Raw genomic sequence first — 16,677 nt, forward strand, 5'->3', positions numbered from 1 at the left:
TCAGATTCTAATAATATGATACATACCGATGATGAATTATCAACCTAATCTCTAAAGCTTTGAAATCAACACGCAGTTACACGCAACATTGATCAGGCGCTCAGAGCTGACTCCGTTCCCTTCATTGCCCCCGAAGTTTGGACACCAATAATTGGAATTCTAGTGAGCCACTACCCCCAAGCGAGATACGAGTGTAGGGTTAGATTAAGGACATCGTGCAGCGGCTATTACCACACAGTGCACAGGCTACACTCCAGTAAGTTCCGGCGCCCTGTCTACAGCCTGTCACCTTTCGGATTTTATTTTCCCCACTCACCACTCCCTTTCCTTCGCAGTATATATTACAACTTTCTAACATACTCATACTCGAGTCCCTTAGTTACATAGTCATATTCCTACTAGTGACTGGGCCCAGGTGGTTGGCCACCCGCCCTCGGCCCCTCGCAGCTCACCTCGGCTTACTTTCGCACAGGTCGGGGTTACTATCGGTCCAGGGGCTGGGTTGCCCCTTCGGGGCTTCCGCCCGAAACACTATCTGCTTGTAACCAAGCATACATTTTTTCTCGTTCTCACTACTTACGCAACTGCACAAGAGCGCCCACAAAGTATATCGACACATCTCGTACTCGATAAATATAACCTTCGGTTGTACAGTATATGTGGCACTATCTCTTGTTGCATCCCCTCACGATGTGCCCTCTCAAAGCGCTCGCCATAAACTACTTACCACAACCATCACATTCTTCAGTAAGTCCCATCGCATCATAGCGACTAATACCCATGCCGGCAGCGAGCGCATGCATATGTCCTTGCCCGATTCCCGAGAGTGAGAGATGTGTGTGCGGCGGCGCATCGGTTCCACGTCCAATTGATTGTCGTGCACGACCAAGTAGGATATCTTTTGGTCTTGGGATAAATGCTGTATATTTTACTTTAAGCATAAAACTAAAAAAAACAACATGTAGAGTTTTCGTACCAGAACGACGGCGATTTCTCGCCACTTCACGGATGGAGGAGGGTGATAGGTTTGGATTTATGATAGGTGGCCGCAGGTGCATCGACGAGTGTGAGCCAAGATAATCAATGACGTATGGCGCGATCTCAGCATCGCCAGACGGTAGACCGGCAATGATAGTTCGAAATGCAGTCAGTAAGATATTGGGAACATCTCCTAGAACTAGGGGAGGATGAAATTCATGCCTTCCGCATCGAATGAAAGAATTACCTCGTGTTGGGAAGTCATCATACGATGATTCGAGCAGCGCCGTATGTCGTATCTCGTTAAGGTTGACTGAAAATAATGATGCAAGTAGTAAGAAGCAACAAAAATGCTAAACATACTAGAAAATTTGCAGCGGTTGTCTCGAAAGTGACAAACAACCTGTATGTGGCCAGTCGCCGAAGTGACAAATTGTACTGGAGTGGGATGTTCGTGCGCGAAGCCACAAAAACACTCCCAAAAACAGCGCCGCCGCCTTAAGTATGCTGCGATTCTGCCTGGTAGGATGCGGAAGCCTGTGGAAACTGGACTAGACGACTACGAGTGGGTATCCACGCAGAGAAACAGAGACAATACATACTATGCAATCTGAACACATTGGCCAGCGTCACGGGAATGACTTATAAGCTCGGTGTTGCTACGTTGAGCAGCGTAAGCCATTGCAAACAGCATGTTTTGAGCGGGCATAGTGATGATGTTATGCTGTGTTACATTGACAATGTTCGTTAGCATGTCCGTAATGCATCAAGTTAGAACGCGCTCATCACCAGTCCCTAGCAGGCTATGCTCCCGAGTACACTGGCTGTCCGCATACATATTTGTATTCTCTGCAGAGGGGACTGCTGGGGAAGGTAAGTGGCTCACTGGCAGCAGTCCAAAGCGCGACGCGAGCCGGTGTCAAATGTCTGCCTGTTTGTTGGAATATGCTACCAAGCCCTCGTGTTGGGGCGTCAGTCTTGCATTCGCGCCGAGTCGGTCCCGCTTCTCGTCTCACTTGCCGATCTTAAAAAAATCCAGGCCATCATGATCATACTCTGATAATGAGACATCATTTAACTATAAGTTATAGTAAACGTGCGATACCGTTTCGCATAGCGATGAGAACTGTGGCTAAAACTTTGGCTCAGGACATGGAAGATGAGGGCACGGGGCAAAGAATTCGGCGTTAACGTTGAACGTTGAAAAGTTTGATCGACCAGTCGGATAACTTACATACAAACAATTGGTGACACACGATAATGGGATGTCGTGATTGGCTATATGTAAGATGACCAAGCACAGGAAGATCTTGTTGTTCCGATGAATTGACTGCCCTCCTTCATCCCAACCGCCCATGATGCTGTCTTCACTAGGTCGTTCGTGTTCAGCACACAATGTCGTCCACTCAATACGCGCATCCGCCATCTATTCCACTCATCGTCGTGCGATGATGTCTGCCTTAAGCTCTCAACCTCAGAGACCACCGGAAGCGCATTCCAGCTCCAACACCAAGCAGCCTCTCAAAGATTCACCACCTGTTGTTGTACCCACTGCAAAGTTGCTATCATCCGAACCAGCTTCTCCGCAAGTAGCTGCTCGCCCACCACCTGTGCCAAAGGCAGAGCGACCGCGGCCAACTATTCGGTCCACCAAGGCGGTGTTAAGTATGGTATGTGCTGACGATGGATTCTATCTGTATCAATAAGATTTATCATTCATTGCAGACACCGACTGCGATACAGCGGCTGCGTGGCTTGCTTAATAGTCCGACACCACAATTAATTCGTATAAGTGTGCGAAACAAGGGTTGTGCTGGCCTGTCTTACCACCTTGACTATGTGGAGAAGCCGGAAAAGTTTGACGAAGTGGTACATCAAGATGGAATTAAGGTGCTCATAGACAGCAAGGCACTTTTCTCAATAATAGGCAGTGAGATGGACTGGAAGGAGGATGCGTTAAGGTACGTCGTTCACCGTTTTAGGTGATGCTTCACCGTAGAACTTACACGATTGATTCCTGTAGCTCCAAATTCGTTTTTAACAATCCTAATATCAAGGACGCATGTGGATGCGGAGAGTCATTCACTGTTGCATAGTATTGCATACGAAGCATATCTATTACTACCAAACATACTTTTCCGTGCTTTAGATCTGTTAGTATTACTGTTATTTACACACCGCATTCAGTGTATCCCTACCATACGCACCTCACGTATATTCAATGCATAGATGACAACATTCATCTGAGTTCCTCACTCACCTTTCATATTGACGTCGTCCGCGCGCTATCCTTACAAGTCACTGAAGTTATGACATTACGGGATAGCAGGTATTACAACAGTTTAGGATTACAGTCGGAGTTTCTTTTCCATATCGTTGTGGATGCTTAATGGTGGACCACTCTCCATGCCTATAGGACACCGAGTCAGATTACATCACTTGTGTATCTGGCAAATTACGCACCGAGGAAGAAGTCGGTTGAGTCTAGAGTCTCATCCCGACCCATCAGGATGTCAAGATGTATGTTTGACTGTGACATGCCAGGCATATGAGGGCTCTGAAAGAAATTCAATTTGCATATATTTAGCACACGCGTCCATACTCACAGCGGACACAATCTGGCGTTCCATAAGTAACCTCATAGGTGCACTGGGACCGTAGAGATTGGCCAACATGTGTAGCCTCGCGTTGTCCTGCGTCTCTTCCCACTATGAACGCCTTCAGAAAGAGACGCATTTTATAATGGAATTCGAGCACACCTTTGCAATACGGTTCTCGAACTCGCCCCCTCTCGTCTCAGTAGCGATGCTACGGATTCCATACCGGAGGGTGTCATGGAGGCCTAGACTGCCTGCAGTATCATTTATGGATGCAGTTTTGATTTGTGAAGATGGAATGACGCGGTACGAAGGTTCCTATATAACTAGATTAGTTTGATCTGTCAACCGAACGATATGAACGCGCACCATGGTAGTGGTCTGAAGGCAAGTGTGTACGCGTAGCCAGTGTGACAGGGAGGTGGTCACGAGGGTAACTACATGTCACGTCTTGTGACGTTCCCCACAACGTGACCCTTGATGCACTAGAACGAGTCGGTGACGATGATCCAGCTCGAGTGCCTATAAGTAGGCCAGCTTGCGAACGAATCACTTCCTGTTGTCAACGCCCACCATATGTGTGTTTCTCCAGTTCGCTTGTTACTGCATTGCTGATACAGTTATCGGATACAAAGCTCTAGTCTAACCCAGGCCCGTTCACTAAATACTCAGTGCCTGCATTTGTGCTAGGAACGTTATCTACACTCCAAGATGAGCAGTAGACCCGCGAGGTCATCTAGCATCCCCGTTCCACCACGGGGAGGTATTTCACCCGTTCGGAATATCGAGTCAGTCATCTCAATCCCCTTTGCACCTTCCCCACAGTCCCGTCCTCGCCTTGTGAATCCGGGATGGCCGCAACGTAGTCCTACTACAGGTATCAGTAGTATCCGTGGATCCAGCTCTATGGCTGTGGCGTCCAGCCCTCCAATGCGTTCGACAGCTCGATCATTCACACAGCCAAGTTCTGCGCTCCTTTCAGGCACAGGAGCTACACCAACTCACACATACTATGAACCGCGCGTAATCAGAGTCGACCCCACTTGTCCAACCTCTCCACCTTCTCGTGTTCGTCGGCCCAGTGCAACCGGCATTAGGGCGCCCAGTGCTCAGAGACCAGCTATGGCACACTCGAGCGTGGGCCCGTTCCCTGCAGACCCAGCACCCTTTCCTCGCCCGGCGTACCTTGACCATTCCGCGCTGCGGCATCTATTACAGACAGACAGTCCTCAACTTTCCTCGTCACTGAAGCCTGATCTTGCTGTCCTCCGTACTGAGTATGCTGGCGGAAGGAGGAGGGCACAGAGATCTCCTAGCTCTGATAGTGATGAAGAAGACACTAGTCCTCCTGGCGAAATGTCCTCCCGGCAACAGCAAGAGAATAATCCTTTAATGTCATCCGCCCTCTTGCGCCTCCCAACTAGGTGGAGTGAGGAATATCGAAGTTCTATGTTAAGTGTTTCCGCAGATGGAAGGGATCTCACCTATCAAGGTCAGTCATGCTAAGGCAGCAGAATTACCAAACACGTTACACTCATTGAAACAGGATCTCCAAGCAACTCCGACAAAGATGCTGCGGCTGCGCGTACGATTTTCCCTATTCCTCCTGCCTGCGGCATATACTACTACGAGGTCGAGGTAACCAGCAAGGCAAACAGCAACAAGGGGTGAGTGCCTTGTGTACGGAATTTCTGATGTCTATATACTCAAACGCAAATTCAGGCATATTAGTGTTGGGTCCGATTAAAATTCGATGATTTGAAATTAATTTCGCTGACATCCCTTTGTAGTCTCGTGAGTCGCGACTTTAAATTGGTTCGCCTACCGGGGTGGGAGAAGAACTCGTGGGGATATCACGGTGATGACGGGTCGTCGTTTGCGGCTGAGAAAACGGGCACACCATATGGTCCCCAGTTCGGAGGTCCGTTTACTTCACGATGCACCTGAGTATCTTAACTCACTTTGGACTAATTAGCCGGAGATGTCATTGGCTGTGGTATCGATTTTAGCCAGAACCGCGCGTTTTACACGAAGAACGGTGCTTTACTTGGTGCGCATTCTTCCCTCCGAGGACTTCTTTTATTCTGAATTCCCACAGGCTCTGTTTTCGACAATATCGGCAAGGACTGTGATATTTATCCAGCAGTCGGGCTTTGCCATCCTGGAGAATCTGTGCGGGCTAACTTTGGCCAGGATCCATTCAAGTTTGACATCGAGGACCACGTGCTTCAACAACGAAACACTACATGGTCGCGCATTCAATCTGCGCCTTGGACGTGGCCAGTAGCTGACGGTGACAAAGATCTTACTTCAGCATCGACATCTACCGCAGAAACCCGCGTGAAGTCCCAGATCAATGATCTCGTTCTTTCGTACCTGTCGCATCACGGATACGCACGTACGGCACGAGCGTTTGAGGCACAGTGTTCCGCTCGAGGAGGAATGTCAACATTGAGATTGTCAAGCATGTTCCCTTCATCTTCCACGAGTCGTGTGCCCGACCATGATCAGATCATGGATATGGACGGCGTGCCCCAAACCCCTACAATCGCACCTGCACCTATAGATGATATCGAGATCCGTACCCGTATCGTGCATGCCGTGCTCATTGGTGATGTCGATACTGCGCTGTCCGACACACGAACACATTTTCCTCGAGCGCTTGATGCGGATGCAGGACTCGTGCTTTTTAAACTACGATGCCGTAAATTTGTGGAGCTTGTATTGGAAGCGGCAGAACTGAAAAAGCGGAAGTGCGCAGAAGATGCAGAGATGAATGTAGAGGTTGATGGAGAAGACAAAGGAACTTCGGACGGGATGGGGATGGACGTTGACGATGAAGCGGATATCTCCAGTACTGAAGTGACGAATGGTTTCGGCGGCGGCAGCAGCAGTGCAATACCTATCAAAGGCAAGCGTAAGGCATCGTTCGCCTCTTATTCGCATTCGGGTTTGTCAGGTGTTACTGCTGCCAAGTATGGGACCGCTCTCGAGCGTGCGGTTGAGTACGGACAGGAGTTGCAGTCAGAGTACAAAGACCGCCCGGAGATGCGCGCCATTTTCAAGCGCACGAGCGTAATCGTGGCTTTCGAGGATCCGCTTGGGGCCGGTGGGGATGCAGCGGAGGTAGCGGGGCAGGCAGCAAGAGTGAGTCTTGCAACAGAAGTGAACCAGGCGATTTTGTGTGAGTTTGTCCTCGAATTGACTCGGTTGTATTCTCACTATTTCCCGTAGTATCACAAGGGCGTCCTGCCCATCCGGCTTTGGAGAGGATATACCGCCAGAGTGCAGCGTCCCTCACGCAGCTTGCTCTGATTGGCAATGGGGCTGCTGCTTTCGTGGACATGCCCAGGGAGCTCCTGGATGCTTGATCATAATTTGTCAATCATTATTTCGCTTCGCCGAGTAATTCTTGCTATTGTAGGTTACATATTCGAAATCAGGTCATGCATATCTCAGATTGTAAGGTATCATTGAAAATTGAAGTCCTTTTAATTGCGTTCTTTAGTATACCATGAAGACGCATGGCTCAGAATCGCGTCCCCCACTCTGACTTCGCTTTCAATTTCAAATGACTATCATTTACACGAGTTACTGTGAGTTCCTATGGTATACAATTCCATTACAGTGCACTGGTATGAAGGCCAGCTTCTGGTACTCGATCCTTCACATCATATAAGATGCCTTCACAATCTCGAGCATCTTGCCCAGAGCGATTAAACCAAAGCTCTGAGCTCCAAACATCCTCGGTTCTTTCTCAAGCGTATCTTCCGCAACGCACCACGCTGCCCAAGAGCGCTTGAACGTTTCTCCCATACTTCGCTGTTCCGTGTCATCAAATTCTTCGCGGAAGGTCCAGTCATCATAATCTTCTTCTTCTTCATCGTACGTCTCTGTCTCCGTCGTCGCCAAATCTTTAACCAGGAGCTCTGCCCTGACCGCACGGACGAGCTCATGCGTCTGAGATTATCGTTTAAGAATTTGTGGCACATGTTGAGCACTAAGCTTACCTGCAAGTTCATCGCAGTGACTGCGTCCCGCCGACGATGATGGTCGGACCAATTTGCCATGATAGTCCCGCTCACCAATTCCGCTTCCGAAACGTGGCTGTCCTTGCTTTTCAAAATTGTGTGCGACTGCCCGATCACCAGCAGCTGGTCACAATATGCTTCGAGTAGATATGTCATCTCCTCGACTAACTCTTGAGTTGATTCGGGTAATCCCGAAAGACCGAGATTACGGAGGCTCACGTGTGAGAGAGCGTCCTCCACACGGGCTCCATCAGATGGAGAGTAGTCCTCGTTCCAATCTTGAGGAATCCACTTCTTCACTGGCACCCGACGGTAGAGTTGTCCAAGCAGCTTTTTGCTGTTGTAGTACTGGTCGCTGTGGAGATCAGCGCCTTCTTTGGCAAGAAAATCAGGCCTGGGTTGATTCCTCGACTTGAACCTCGGAAGTTGGGTAAAGTTGACAGGAGTGCCGCTCTTCGGGAAATCGACTGCGTGTGAGGCCAATTTCGCGAGTTCCATACACTCTGCGCAACCTGGATCCTCCAGGTCAGAAAACCTGAGATGATGTATGGCGATGAGACCGACAAGGTCCGCCTCGATCTACATTTCATAATTAATTTTGCAGGTATTGAAAATCCGAATGAGACTCACATAGTCAAATACGAAATCCACGACATCGGAGATGGTACATGGGGCTTCTGTCCTTTTGATGGGTAATGCCTGATACTCTCCGGGTTCGCCGTAATGCGTTGGCAGCAGTTTTGACTACAGAATGCTCAGACATGTTGAATGTATTAAAATTTTCAGGCTTACATCACGGATTAGGTTGAAATCGTCGCCATCAAGATCACCCCCACCTAGACATGATGCAAGCGCTCGCTGACCCCTGTCGACGATATGAGTCAGCGTGCGTTTGTCGCGAGCCATCAAACAAGACTTACTCGCACGAAAACACAATGACATTCTTCAGGTGCGCCAACTCTGGGCGGTGTACGGCCCTCACAACCTGCAGATCGCCTGGATGAATCTGCGGGCTGCGGGTTACGGCGACATCGCCCAGGATTTGCTCATTCAATCCCGTCCTTTCATCAAACACGACTGCGTAAACTTCTCCCTCCTTAAGGCAGCCCCATTCATCGGAAACACCAAGCAAAGTATACGAGTCCGGCACTTCTATATGTGCGCGATACTTCAGCTCTCGCAAGATCTGCGTTTCGGCGCAATGCAGGGAGCTTTCTATGAGCTCGCTTGTCCACCGTGACTGAGACGATTCGTCCTCCGTATTCCCAACATCCAGCCGCAAAATGGACGACAAATTTCTGAAGAGAGATGATAGATGGAATGATCCTCCCAGTCCGTGTTGCTGGATAACTTTCGAGGCATCAAGGGATGACGATCGGACGGATTGAGCTTTGGCAATCGCGTCGTCCTGCAGTTCAATAATTCGACTGGTGTCCACTCCTAAGAACTCCATGAGTACGATGAGCGGACGATTAAGGAACATCGCTTTTGGTTTCGCTGATGTCGATTGAACGTCAAAAGTGAGGTTCTCCTGTGCATCAAATTTAATCTGCGATGGACGAAGGCGAACGAGGTTGCCTTCGATTGTCGGATCTTGGACGACCATGCCTTTGGCACCACCGAGACGAAATTGGAAAGCGGATGGAACATTGCGTAGCTTGGCGGGTCGCCTCTTGCCTTTCTGCAAAGACTTCCATATGTCCTTTGCAAGCCCGACAGATATGGGGCTACACCCATCTGTCATAACATTGTCAGAGGGCGATTTTCTGTCAGGATAGTGATAATCGATTTCTTCGGGAAGAAGTGTAATAGACGGATCAGTGCCAGAAAAGGCTTGAGACCACCTTGCAGCCAAGCGAGCGGGTTGGTTGACGAGTTTCGAGAAATCGCCCTAACAATTGCGTTCGGTAAAATCGACCAGGGTCATTAGCGACTCACCAGGTTGCGCCGGATTGCATCTGCATCCAGCAGTGTCCCGCTGTCATCCGTGAACGGTGTCATAAACCACACCGAATGATCTCGGAGACCGCTCATTGAATATCCCAAGAACTGGAATTGACGTCCAGCGACGCGATAGCCTTTGAGTAGAATTGGGCGATAACGCTCCTTCAGAAGGTCGGTGATGGAAGACTCTAGGTCCCGACGAAGCTTGGATCGATTCTCGTCCTGAAAAGTAACGCGCAGGAAGCACTCGTGATTTTTGTATTTGCGCAAGACACTATTGGACTGGTCTGGGAGAGGTCCCTCTAAGATGTATCGTGTTGGCGTTAGGATAAGATGGTAGGACTGGTATACCCCACTCTGCGGTGCCGGAGCTAGAAGACGGAGGGGCCTTTGATGCTCTCTAGTGAACTCGTGGATTACTTGGCCAAGAAGAGAAGTTAAATCTTCTTGGCTGGTATGCCACTGCGCCCGGCGTTTGCGGCGTGGTCTACGACCCGCGTTGTGTCCTTCGTACTCGGTTGCAAAGGACTGGAAAATTTCTGGCGCATCAGGGCCATGTTCAGTGTGCAACGAGACAATCGCCTCCTTCAGCGAAAATACCTCCATTGGAGTAAAAACAAAATTTGCAACGGTCTTTTCCACCTGGAACCCGAGCTCGTATGGTATCTCGGAGAGAAATTCGTGGAGTTCCTCGACAGGGCTGCTATTGGAAGTGTGGTCATGGATCCGAACATGGGGCGTTGGGGAGTACCGCAGATGAAGGCGATTGCGACATGCGAACATGAATGTATCCGCATCTGACTGGCTGCTGAATACCAGCATCAGACTATGGCTGCCGGGAGGCATGGGATGGTAATGCGTCAAGCCCGGCAGACGTCGAGGGCTTGTAAGTCCAAGTCCACCGATGTCATTATCCATGGAGAACACCGGGGGCGCATCGGCACGAATGAAAAGAATGTGGGTATCATCATCCTGGTTACCCACTAATGCTGCGATTTTCAATTGTGCATAAGACGCAATGGACGTCGAGGTCCAAAGGAGGTCGTCATTCCCATCATAAGGCGTGACAGTGAAGCGTACTTGCCGACGCTCTAGATCGCAGGAGACATTTGCAGTGCCAGGAAGGCTAAATTCCGAAGAAAAAGAACCATCCCGAGTGAAGCGTCCAAATGAGTAGCGAAGGAGCTGGAAAGGCCTCGATTGCTGTAGAAGCCTTTCCTTCTCCTCTCGCAGTTTCACTGGGTCAACCCAAGGAACAGTATTCAACCTCAAAATACGGGCATTGTTATTCGGTTGCGTGCTCTTGCTGAGGAGGATTTGGCGGCCTTTGACGACAAGCCCTGTATCACCATAAGCACGCAAGAGAGTGATGCCAGCATCCACTGTGGGGAGAGCAAGGATGCCTCGCTTTCCATTTGGGTGTGTCTTGTAGAATATTTGGATTTCAAAATTAAGAAGTGGATCGGATGGGAATGGGGGTTTGTGAAGAATCTTAGCGAATTCGAGTGTCAAATCTTCTTGGGTAACTGCAAAGGCGATGTTTCTCAAAAAAATATCCATCTAACATAGTCCAGGTTAATACAAGGTGGGATGATTTGGGATCGCTCACTGGCCAGTAATCACCTTGTGCGATTGGTATCAACGGGGATATGATTGGGATAAGATGATTGCTATCAGCTGGCCATCTGCATCGGCAGTACTAGTATATAAGTGTTGCGAGTCACTCCTGATTAAAGATATTAATAAATCACAGCATGCTATACACGTGAAATGCTGCGGAACCCTTTCAGACCCTTTCCTACCAATGATGACTCAATATATAACGTATATGTATTAGGGCAATGTACCAAACGATCAGGTAGAAAATTAGTCCAGACGCCGCTTCTTCTCCCTAAAACCATCATGGTCTCTTTCCGGCGGCGTTCTCCGTCTGTTATCATGGCCTAAACGACTGCGATAAGGTGACCTTGACCGTGATCTTCGGCGCCCAGTGCCAGAATTGCGATAATCGTGATTCTTCTCCCGCGATCTATCGTCACTGGTGAAGTCCTCCCGGCTTGGCTTTCCCTCCTTTGAGCGGCGACGATCAACTCTATCATCGGGCCGGTCTCGCCACGATGATTGCTCGCCCCATGCGCGTGATCTGCCAGTGGCCGCGTTAGCACCAGACGCTAAAGAACTGCGGGCCCCTGGAGGTAATTGATTATTTTGAGGACAGTCTGCCAAAAATTTTGAGTCTGATAGGAGGACCCCTCAACACGCATGTCCTCACCCTTCTTGAGATGCGGACCGCCACATAAGAAACAACCACCCCCTTCTGTGGATCGACCCCCTGTTTGTACAGAACCGGCGCCTCCAAAACCTCCGCTCCCCTGTGTCGTGTCCTGATCCATAAGGTGGGTATACTTGGTTCTACTGCGTTTACCGAAGTTCTTAACTCGCATGACTTCGGGTAACATCGAGACATCCACCGTAGACTCAGTTGCCTCTGTGTAGTCGTGTCGTGTGAGGATTGCGTCATCCTAATTAACGTGTAAAATGATGGGACGACACAGATGAAAGAAGGTGACATACCTGGTGGAAAGCACCCTTATGCCAGTACTTCTGAAGGAACTTCTGCTGGCCTTTAGGCTTCTCCTCTCGTAGCTTGTTAGCCCGTTCAAGATCTTCCTTCAAACGTTGTTCTTCTGGAAGGGCACGTCTCCGCTCAATCTCTTCCCTTTCCTCTTCACGTCTAAGTTCTTCCTCCTTTTCCTTCTTGATTCGTCCAAGCTCTCGCAGCCGCCAAGCCTCAAATTCCCCAGTGGGATCCACACCGTCCGTATCATCCACATCAGGTATTATCTCTTCCTTCTCCTCTTCAAAGTATGTGAGTATAACAATCGCGACGGATGTATAAGAACGCACTTTCCAATAGTTCTCGTCGTATACTTTCTGCGACAAGGTCATGACTCTGCTTCTTCCGTTCTTCAGCAGTTTCTTGTTTCCGCTTCTCTACTTCCTCGGCTTCCAGAGCTATTGCATCACGCTCAGCAATCGTCTCTCGGCCTCGCCTGTAGGAACGTGAATAAGTGACTCAACAAAAAGTGTATTTGAAAAGTACTTCGGAACAAAAACAGGTCGGAATAATGGCTTTGAAACTTCTTCCTCAGATTCACTAGACTGGAGATAATTCAAAAAAATAGTATATGCCTTAAGTAAACATACCTCGCTCTCATCCTCTTCTTCCTCTTCTTCATCCGGTGCTTCCTCCGACTCCTCTTCCGACACGAGATCTATAGCATCATTAAGCACGAAAATGAGTCAGACCAAGACTATGGCACGCACCCTCCTCCAGTTTGGTCCGTCCAGACTCTTCTCGTCCCGCAACAATGACCTTGCCTTCCTTCGAGATATTGACATCTTTTAGAGTAAGATTCATAGTCTTCACCACTCTGCCCTGTCCCATCTTCACTGGAAGCGTCGTTTCCTCGTCCTCATCATTCTCGACGATGTCTTGCTCCCCACCAATGAGCACGTCTCCTTCTTCCTGAACCTCGAGCTGCTCCTCATCGTCTTCATCTGAGTCGGATGGAAATTCAGCAGCTCCTTTCGGCGCTTTACCCTTCCAATATCTGCCTGCCGCACGCGTTGGCTTTGATGCGTGTTTGCGAACTTGAGTCGCAAGTATAGTTGACATGATGACCGTGACGAGAGTTATTATGGACGCGTAAATAGGAACAAATAATCTTCATTTATCTCTTTGTCGAAGACGGCAACACTATGCAAAGGAATCAAATCTTCTTTCGATAGCTCTGGACTCTTGCTAAGGGAAATCAATGAATTCACGTCTACGAGAAACCATCAAGTATAGTAGTTCCAAACAGGGGAAAAGTGAGACTATTTCCTGATTTAATGCATCTTTACCATGAGCAGGTACCGCAAGCGGATCTGGGATGGGTCATAGACGATGTACTAGCGAAATGTGAGCTAACGCGGGAACGTTTTGCCGCGATCACGAACCTCGTTGTACATAAGAAAGGCACCAGGGGGGTTGACCATCGATGCCTCTCCCTTGGGCATGTAAACGCCCTCAAGTTCTTTGTGGCCAAGCGCCATACCAGCATCTTGCCAATTGGTAGGTTGTGTCGTCCCTACCCCTTTCGTCGCCCTGGCGTCACGAACAGCATGAGAAGCATGCATACGGAACAAGTGAAGATTGCACTTACAGCTTCTTGCTTTTCTTGCAATCTTCATTGGCAGTGTAATTTGCATCGTTCATCTCGAGGAACGGCTTTACAGCCACCTCGCAGAGGAGTAACACGCCAATTTGATTACTCAAACTATCCATCAAGTTTAGTGAGACGCCATTCGAGAATGCCGCATTACTCACCTAGCATAGCAGTAGCCTGCAGACTGAAATAGGACGGATATTGAAAATTGACACTCAGGAATGCCCTTCCGAACTTACTTTTGACATCATCTAGGAAACAGGTTAGTTTATGGTATGAAATAAGAATACTAAGTCACTCACATCCGCGAAGTAGACACCTTTGCCAAACATGTAGCCTGAGTTGTACGTCAGTACACTGTACGTGTAGAATAACTCTTCAGCAAGCATACCCGTAACAGGCGCCTCCGGAGGGGCGATTCGAAGGCCCTGTTTAAGGATACCTAAAGTAAAGCAGTGAATCCATGATCTGCGGTATGTTTCGCACACTTCTTACCAGCGAAGTTGGTCGTCCTAGAACCGTGCCACAAGAGCATCCGATCACCAGCAGGAAGCTTATCGTACCCCTTCGCGAGCCATGCGGAAGTCTCTGTGCCCCTCTCCACTCTAAATGCATGTACAACCTCCGATCCTGAAGTGATGCTGTCTGTCCATGCGTGTCGGAGATGTAACGTGTGAGAGCCTTGAATTCCGAGCTGTTTCGAACGACAGGGTCCATCGATTTGAGACCAAGCGAACGGAAGTGCGCGTCCAGCGGGTTAAGTGCCTTCCCGTCGTCGTCAACAGTTGGTGGAGGTATTTATGAGTTTATGGGCGATTTCCTGAGATGACGTGTGGTGAGCAAATGAATATGCACGAATACGGTTCGCATACCATGTCACCCAGAGCGTCGACAAGATTTAGTTCCTGTGTAAATGTAAGCAATGAAAATGGTGAAGAAGTCGGGTGTATTACCCTTTTCAAAAGATTCCTGGTTGCTGATTACAGTGGGCCTCGTGCGCCCGAATACATGGGGGATGATGCTGCCAGAAACTCGCATCAGAGCAATGAACGATTACATTTCCACTTGACGCACGAATAGTATTCCGAAGTAAGCGTTTCACAGGCGGTTTGGAAGCCACCCAGAGACTTCGCCATGTCGCCATCCGGATATTCGACCACTTCTGCAAGTTTCTGAAATCGTTTAATTGACTCTAGACAAATATTTTCCTGGTGATGAACGAACCTTCAATGCCGCAAATCCATTGAGAATCGTTGACTTTGCGAGTTTGCCTAGTTTGGTGCAAGACTGTAAGTAGCTGACCTACTCACATCAAAGAACGTGATATACCCAGGGGAAGCTTATTGGCATCGTAATTCATCGACGACAGGTGAGCATCGATGAGTCTAGATTGATCAGTTGGGAGCTGAGGATTTAGGCTACGCCACTTACTTGGATGAGAAAATGAGGTTGCAGAATGCCTGCCATAATTGGTTGTATTAGCGCAGATGAGGAGATTTTTTTCTTGAATTACCTGCAACTCAGGTAGTAACTCGGAATCCGGAACAGGTTCGTCTTCCTTAGAGTTGCTGCCACTGCTTTCCGCCTTGTTGTTTTCATCCTCGAATACACGCTCTGGAGAATATATCAGGTCACACCATCGCGTTTGAACCTACGAATGCACCTACCTAACCATGTATATTTTCCTGATTGTCCGGTGTTCATATGAGGGTTGGACTGCCAGAAAACATTCACTTACCCTTCGCAGCCACCATGCCAAAGCGTTGGGGCCACGCAACGCCGGATTTCGACTTGAACTGCTTCTTAAACTCGATAATAGCAGAAGAAGACGGCCATGGTCCCTGGTATAATCAGTTCCTGGTGCAAAATCCAAATGCTGGGACCAACCTTGATTTGACTTGCACCATTCTCACCAACGCGACCCCAACGCGTGTAGAGGGAGGATTGGGCGTCATTTCCAATAGGATGCAGGAGTTGTATCACATAGAATCTATGTGCTTGGATAAGAATAAAAAATTCTTCATGCACGCGTGTGCTCACTTATTTTTGTTAGAGCCAACCTCTGTTTGGTTGAGCATTGCGTCCCAAACACTTTCAGCACTCGAGTAAACTTGATGTGTGTCTAGACATTCCGGTCATTTCTACGCTCTTAACGCATACATACAAGACTTACTAACGAGGCCAGACATTGGGTCTACCGGAGCAGCACCTCGTTTCACAACAGTGACCTGGAAATTGAGAGGTGAGCATCTCGCTGTATAAACCACGGGGCATCCGATACTCACCATCTTTTTCACTTCGTTATCCGCCTCATTGTCACTGGTGTCATCGTCCTTGTTCAGCCTGGCAATTTTAGAAGGGACAACATCCGAGTCTGCCTCATCGTCGTTGCGGACGCGCTTCGCCTTGGACGATTTTGGTTTGGAGACGGGTTTTGCTGGCTGGGATACGGGTTTTGCTAAAACTGCAGTAGGAGCAGCTGCAGCGTTTGCTGCCTGCCTCGTGCCAGCCCTAGTGGACCGCGATGACACTGGCTTCGCAATGTCTGCAACATTGGTGGAGGGGACAGCTTTCTTGCGAGGCATGGCAAACTTGGGAAGAAAAACAAATAATGAGAGTGGAACGGAGGTGTTTTAATAATGCGCCCCTATCACCGCGTCGAGTCAGTGAGCGCGTGTGGAACGGTGCCATGACCACGCTCTACACCGCCCTGAACACGTATATGGTCATATCCCGACACCTGCCCTATCACGTGATATAGGGGTCGTTCCTGATTTAGAAGCGCTGTCTCGGTGGCGAGACCGAAACGTGAATTACTGGTGCCATCTTCTGGAATATTCAGTACACGTTGTAGTCCATTGAAACAAATCACACAAGTCCCTGGGCTTGATTATATGTTTTCATGGAACGGCATTA

General features: G+C 48.9%; 7 protein-coding genes across 7 annotated transcripts; 2 read left to right on the top strand and 5 right to left on the bottom strand.

Moving 5' to 3' along the window:
- Positions 1–1,045: 1,045 nt before the first annotated feature.
- DFJ58DRAFT_771387 (uncharacterized protein) lies at positions 1,046–1,927 on the bottom strand. Its single transcript, XM_041389143.1, has 3 exons — positions 1,581–1,927; positions 1,226–1,529; positions 1,046–1,177 (listed from the first exon to the last, which is right to left on the bottom strand). Exons 1-3 carry the CDS (start codon positions 1,730–1,732, stop codon positions 1,172–1,174), a joined length of 462 nt encoding a protein of 153 aa, XP_041247453.1. The 5' UTR covers positions 1,733–1,927; the 3' UTR covers positions 1,046–1,171.
- Positions 1,928–2,333: 406 nt separating this feature from the next.
- On the top strand, positions 2,334–3,074 carry DFJ58DRAFT_714731 (uncharacterized protein; the record flags this gene model as incomplete). The annotated part of the gene is made up of 3 exons (XM_041384053.1): positions 2,334–2,648; positions 2,704–2,939; positions 3,002–3,074. 3 exons carry the CDS (start codon positions 2,334–2,336, stop codon positions 3,072–3,074), a joined length of 624 nt encoding a protein of 207 aa, XP_041247454.1.
- Positions 3,075–3,326: 252 nt separating this feature from the next.
- Positions 3,327–3,947, bottom strand: DFJ58DRAFT_714732 (proteasome maturation factor UMP1-domain-containing protein; the record flags this gene model as incomplete). The annotated part of the gene is made up of 5 exons (XM_041384054.1): positions 3,327–3,388; positions 3,442–3,535; positions 3,585–3,686; positions 3,738–3,893; positions 3,945–3,947. 5 exons carry the CDS (start codon positions 3,945–3,947, stop codon positions 3,327–3,329), a joined length of 417 nt encoding a protein of 138 aa, XP_041247455.1.
- Positions 3,948–4,015: 68 nt separating this feature from the next.
- On the top strand, positions 4,016–7,110 carry DFJ58DRAFT_771389 (uncharacterized protein). Its single transcript, XM_041389144.1, has 8 exons — positions 4,016–4,153; positions 4,211–5,067; positions 5,122–5,242; positions 5,298–5,312; positions 5,366–5,496; positions 5,551–5,625; positions 5,674–6,759; positions 6,810–7,110. Exons 2-8 carry the CDS (start codon positions 4,287–4,289, stop codon positions 6,944–6,946), a joined length of 2,346 nt encoding a protein of 781 aa, XP_041247456.1. The 5' UTR covers positions 4,016–4,153; positions 4,211–4,286; the 3' UTR covers positions 6,947–7,110.
- A 131-nt stretch (positions 7,111–7,241) lies between these two features.
- Positions 7,242–11,297, bottom strand: DFJ58DRAFT_864663 (RdRP-domain-containing protein; the record flags this gene model as incomplete). Its single annotated transcript, XM_041394136.1, has 6 exons — positions 9,545–11,297; positions 8,527–9,497; positions 8,399–8,471; positions 8,237–8,350; positions 7,586–8,185; positions 7,242–7,535 (listed from the first exon to the last, which is right to left on the bottom strand). The coding sequence occupies exons 1-6, from the start codon at positions 11,108–11,110 to the stop codon at positions 7,242–7,244; spliced, it is 3,618 nt and encodes a 1,205-aa protein (XP_041247457.1). The 5' UTR covers positions 11,111–11,297.
- A 119-nt stretch (positions 11,298–11,416) lies between these two features.
- Positions 11,417–13,229, bottom strand: DFJ58DRAFT_655234 (microfibrillar-associated protein MFAP1, Zn finger, CCHC type protein; the record flags this gene model as incomplete). The annotated part of the gene is made up of 6 exons (XM_041381839.1): positions 11,417–11,769; positions 11,823–12,072; positions 12,125–12,408; positions 12,458–12,603; positions 12,654–12,810; positions 12,878–13,229. The coding sequence occupies 6 exons, from the start codon at positions 13,227–13,229 to the stop codon at positions 11,417–11,419; spliced, it is 1,542 nt and encodes a 513-aa protein (XP_041247458.1).
- A 212-nt stretch (positions 13,230–13,441) lies between these two features.
- On the bottom strand, positions 13,442–16,346 carry DFJ58DRAFT_724420 (poly polymerase catalytic domain-containing protein; the record flags this gene model as incomplete). The annotated part of the gene is made up of 22 exons (XM_041385108.1): positions 13,442–13,504; positions 13,553–13,700; positions 13,759–13,872; positions 13,923–13,945; positions 14,001–14,012; positions 14,064–14,098; positions 14,153–14,203; positions 14,257–14,406; positions 14,545–14,581; positions 14,634–14,666; positions 14,746–14,782; positions 14,836–14,933; positions 14,986–15,032; positions 15,091–15,146; positions 15,193–15,221; positions 15,275–15,375; positions 15,429–15,446; positions 15,500–15,602; positions 15,649–15,751; positions 15,802–15,883; positions 15,935–15,989; positions 16,047–16,346. 22 exons carry the CDS (start codon positions 16,344–16,346, stop codon positions 13,442–13,444), a joined length of 1,695 nt encoding a protein of 564 aa, XP_041247459.1.
- Between the last annotated feature and the right edge of the window lie 331 nt (positions 16,347–16,677).

Source organism: Suillus subalutaceus (assembly GCF_016647625.1).
Source record: "Suillus subalutaceus strain FC151 chromosome Unknown DFJ58scaffold_19, whole genome shotgun sequence".
Classification (NCBI taxonomy): Eukaryota; Fungi; Basidiomycota; class Agaricomycetes; order Boletales; family Suillaceae; genus Suillus; species Suillus subalutaceus.

What these genes read in the sequence shown, in the direction of transcription:
- DFJ58DRAFT_771387 (XM_041389143.1), bottom strand. Translation starts at nt 1,732, where the DNA reads ATGCTAACGAACATTGTCAATGTAACACAGCATAACATCATCACTATG. An exon ending in CAATGTGTTCAGATTGCATA is followed by an intron (nt 1,530 to 1,580) that starts GTATGTATTGTC and finishes GTAGTCGTCTAG; the next exon opens with TCCAGTTTCCACAGGCTTCC.
- DFJ58DRAFT_771389 (XM_041389144.1), top strand. Translation starts at nt 4,287, where the DNA reads ATGAGCAGTAGACCCGCGAGGTCATCTAGCATCCCCGTTCCACCACGG. An exon ending in ATATGGTCCCCAGTTCGGAG is followed by an intron (nt 5,497 to 5,550) that starts GTCCGTTTACTT and finishes TGGACTAATTAG; the next exon opens with CCGGAGATGTCATTGGCTGT. An exon ending in GAAGAACGGTGCTTTACTTG is followed by an intron (nt 5,626 to 5,673) that starts GTGCGCATTCTT and finishes GAATTCCCACAG; the next exon opens with GCTCTGTTTTCGACAATATC.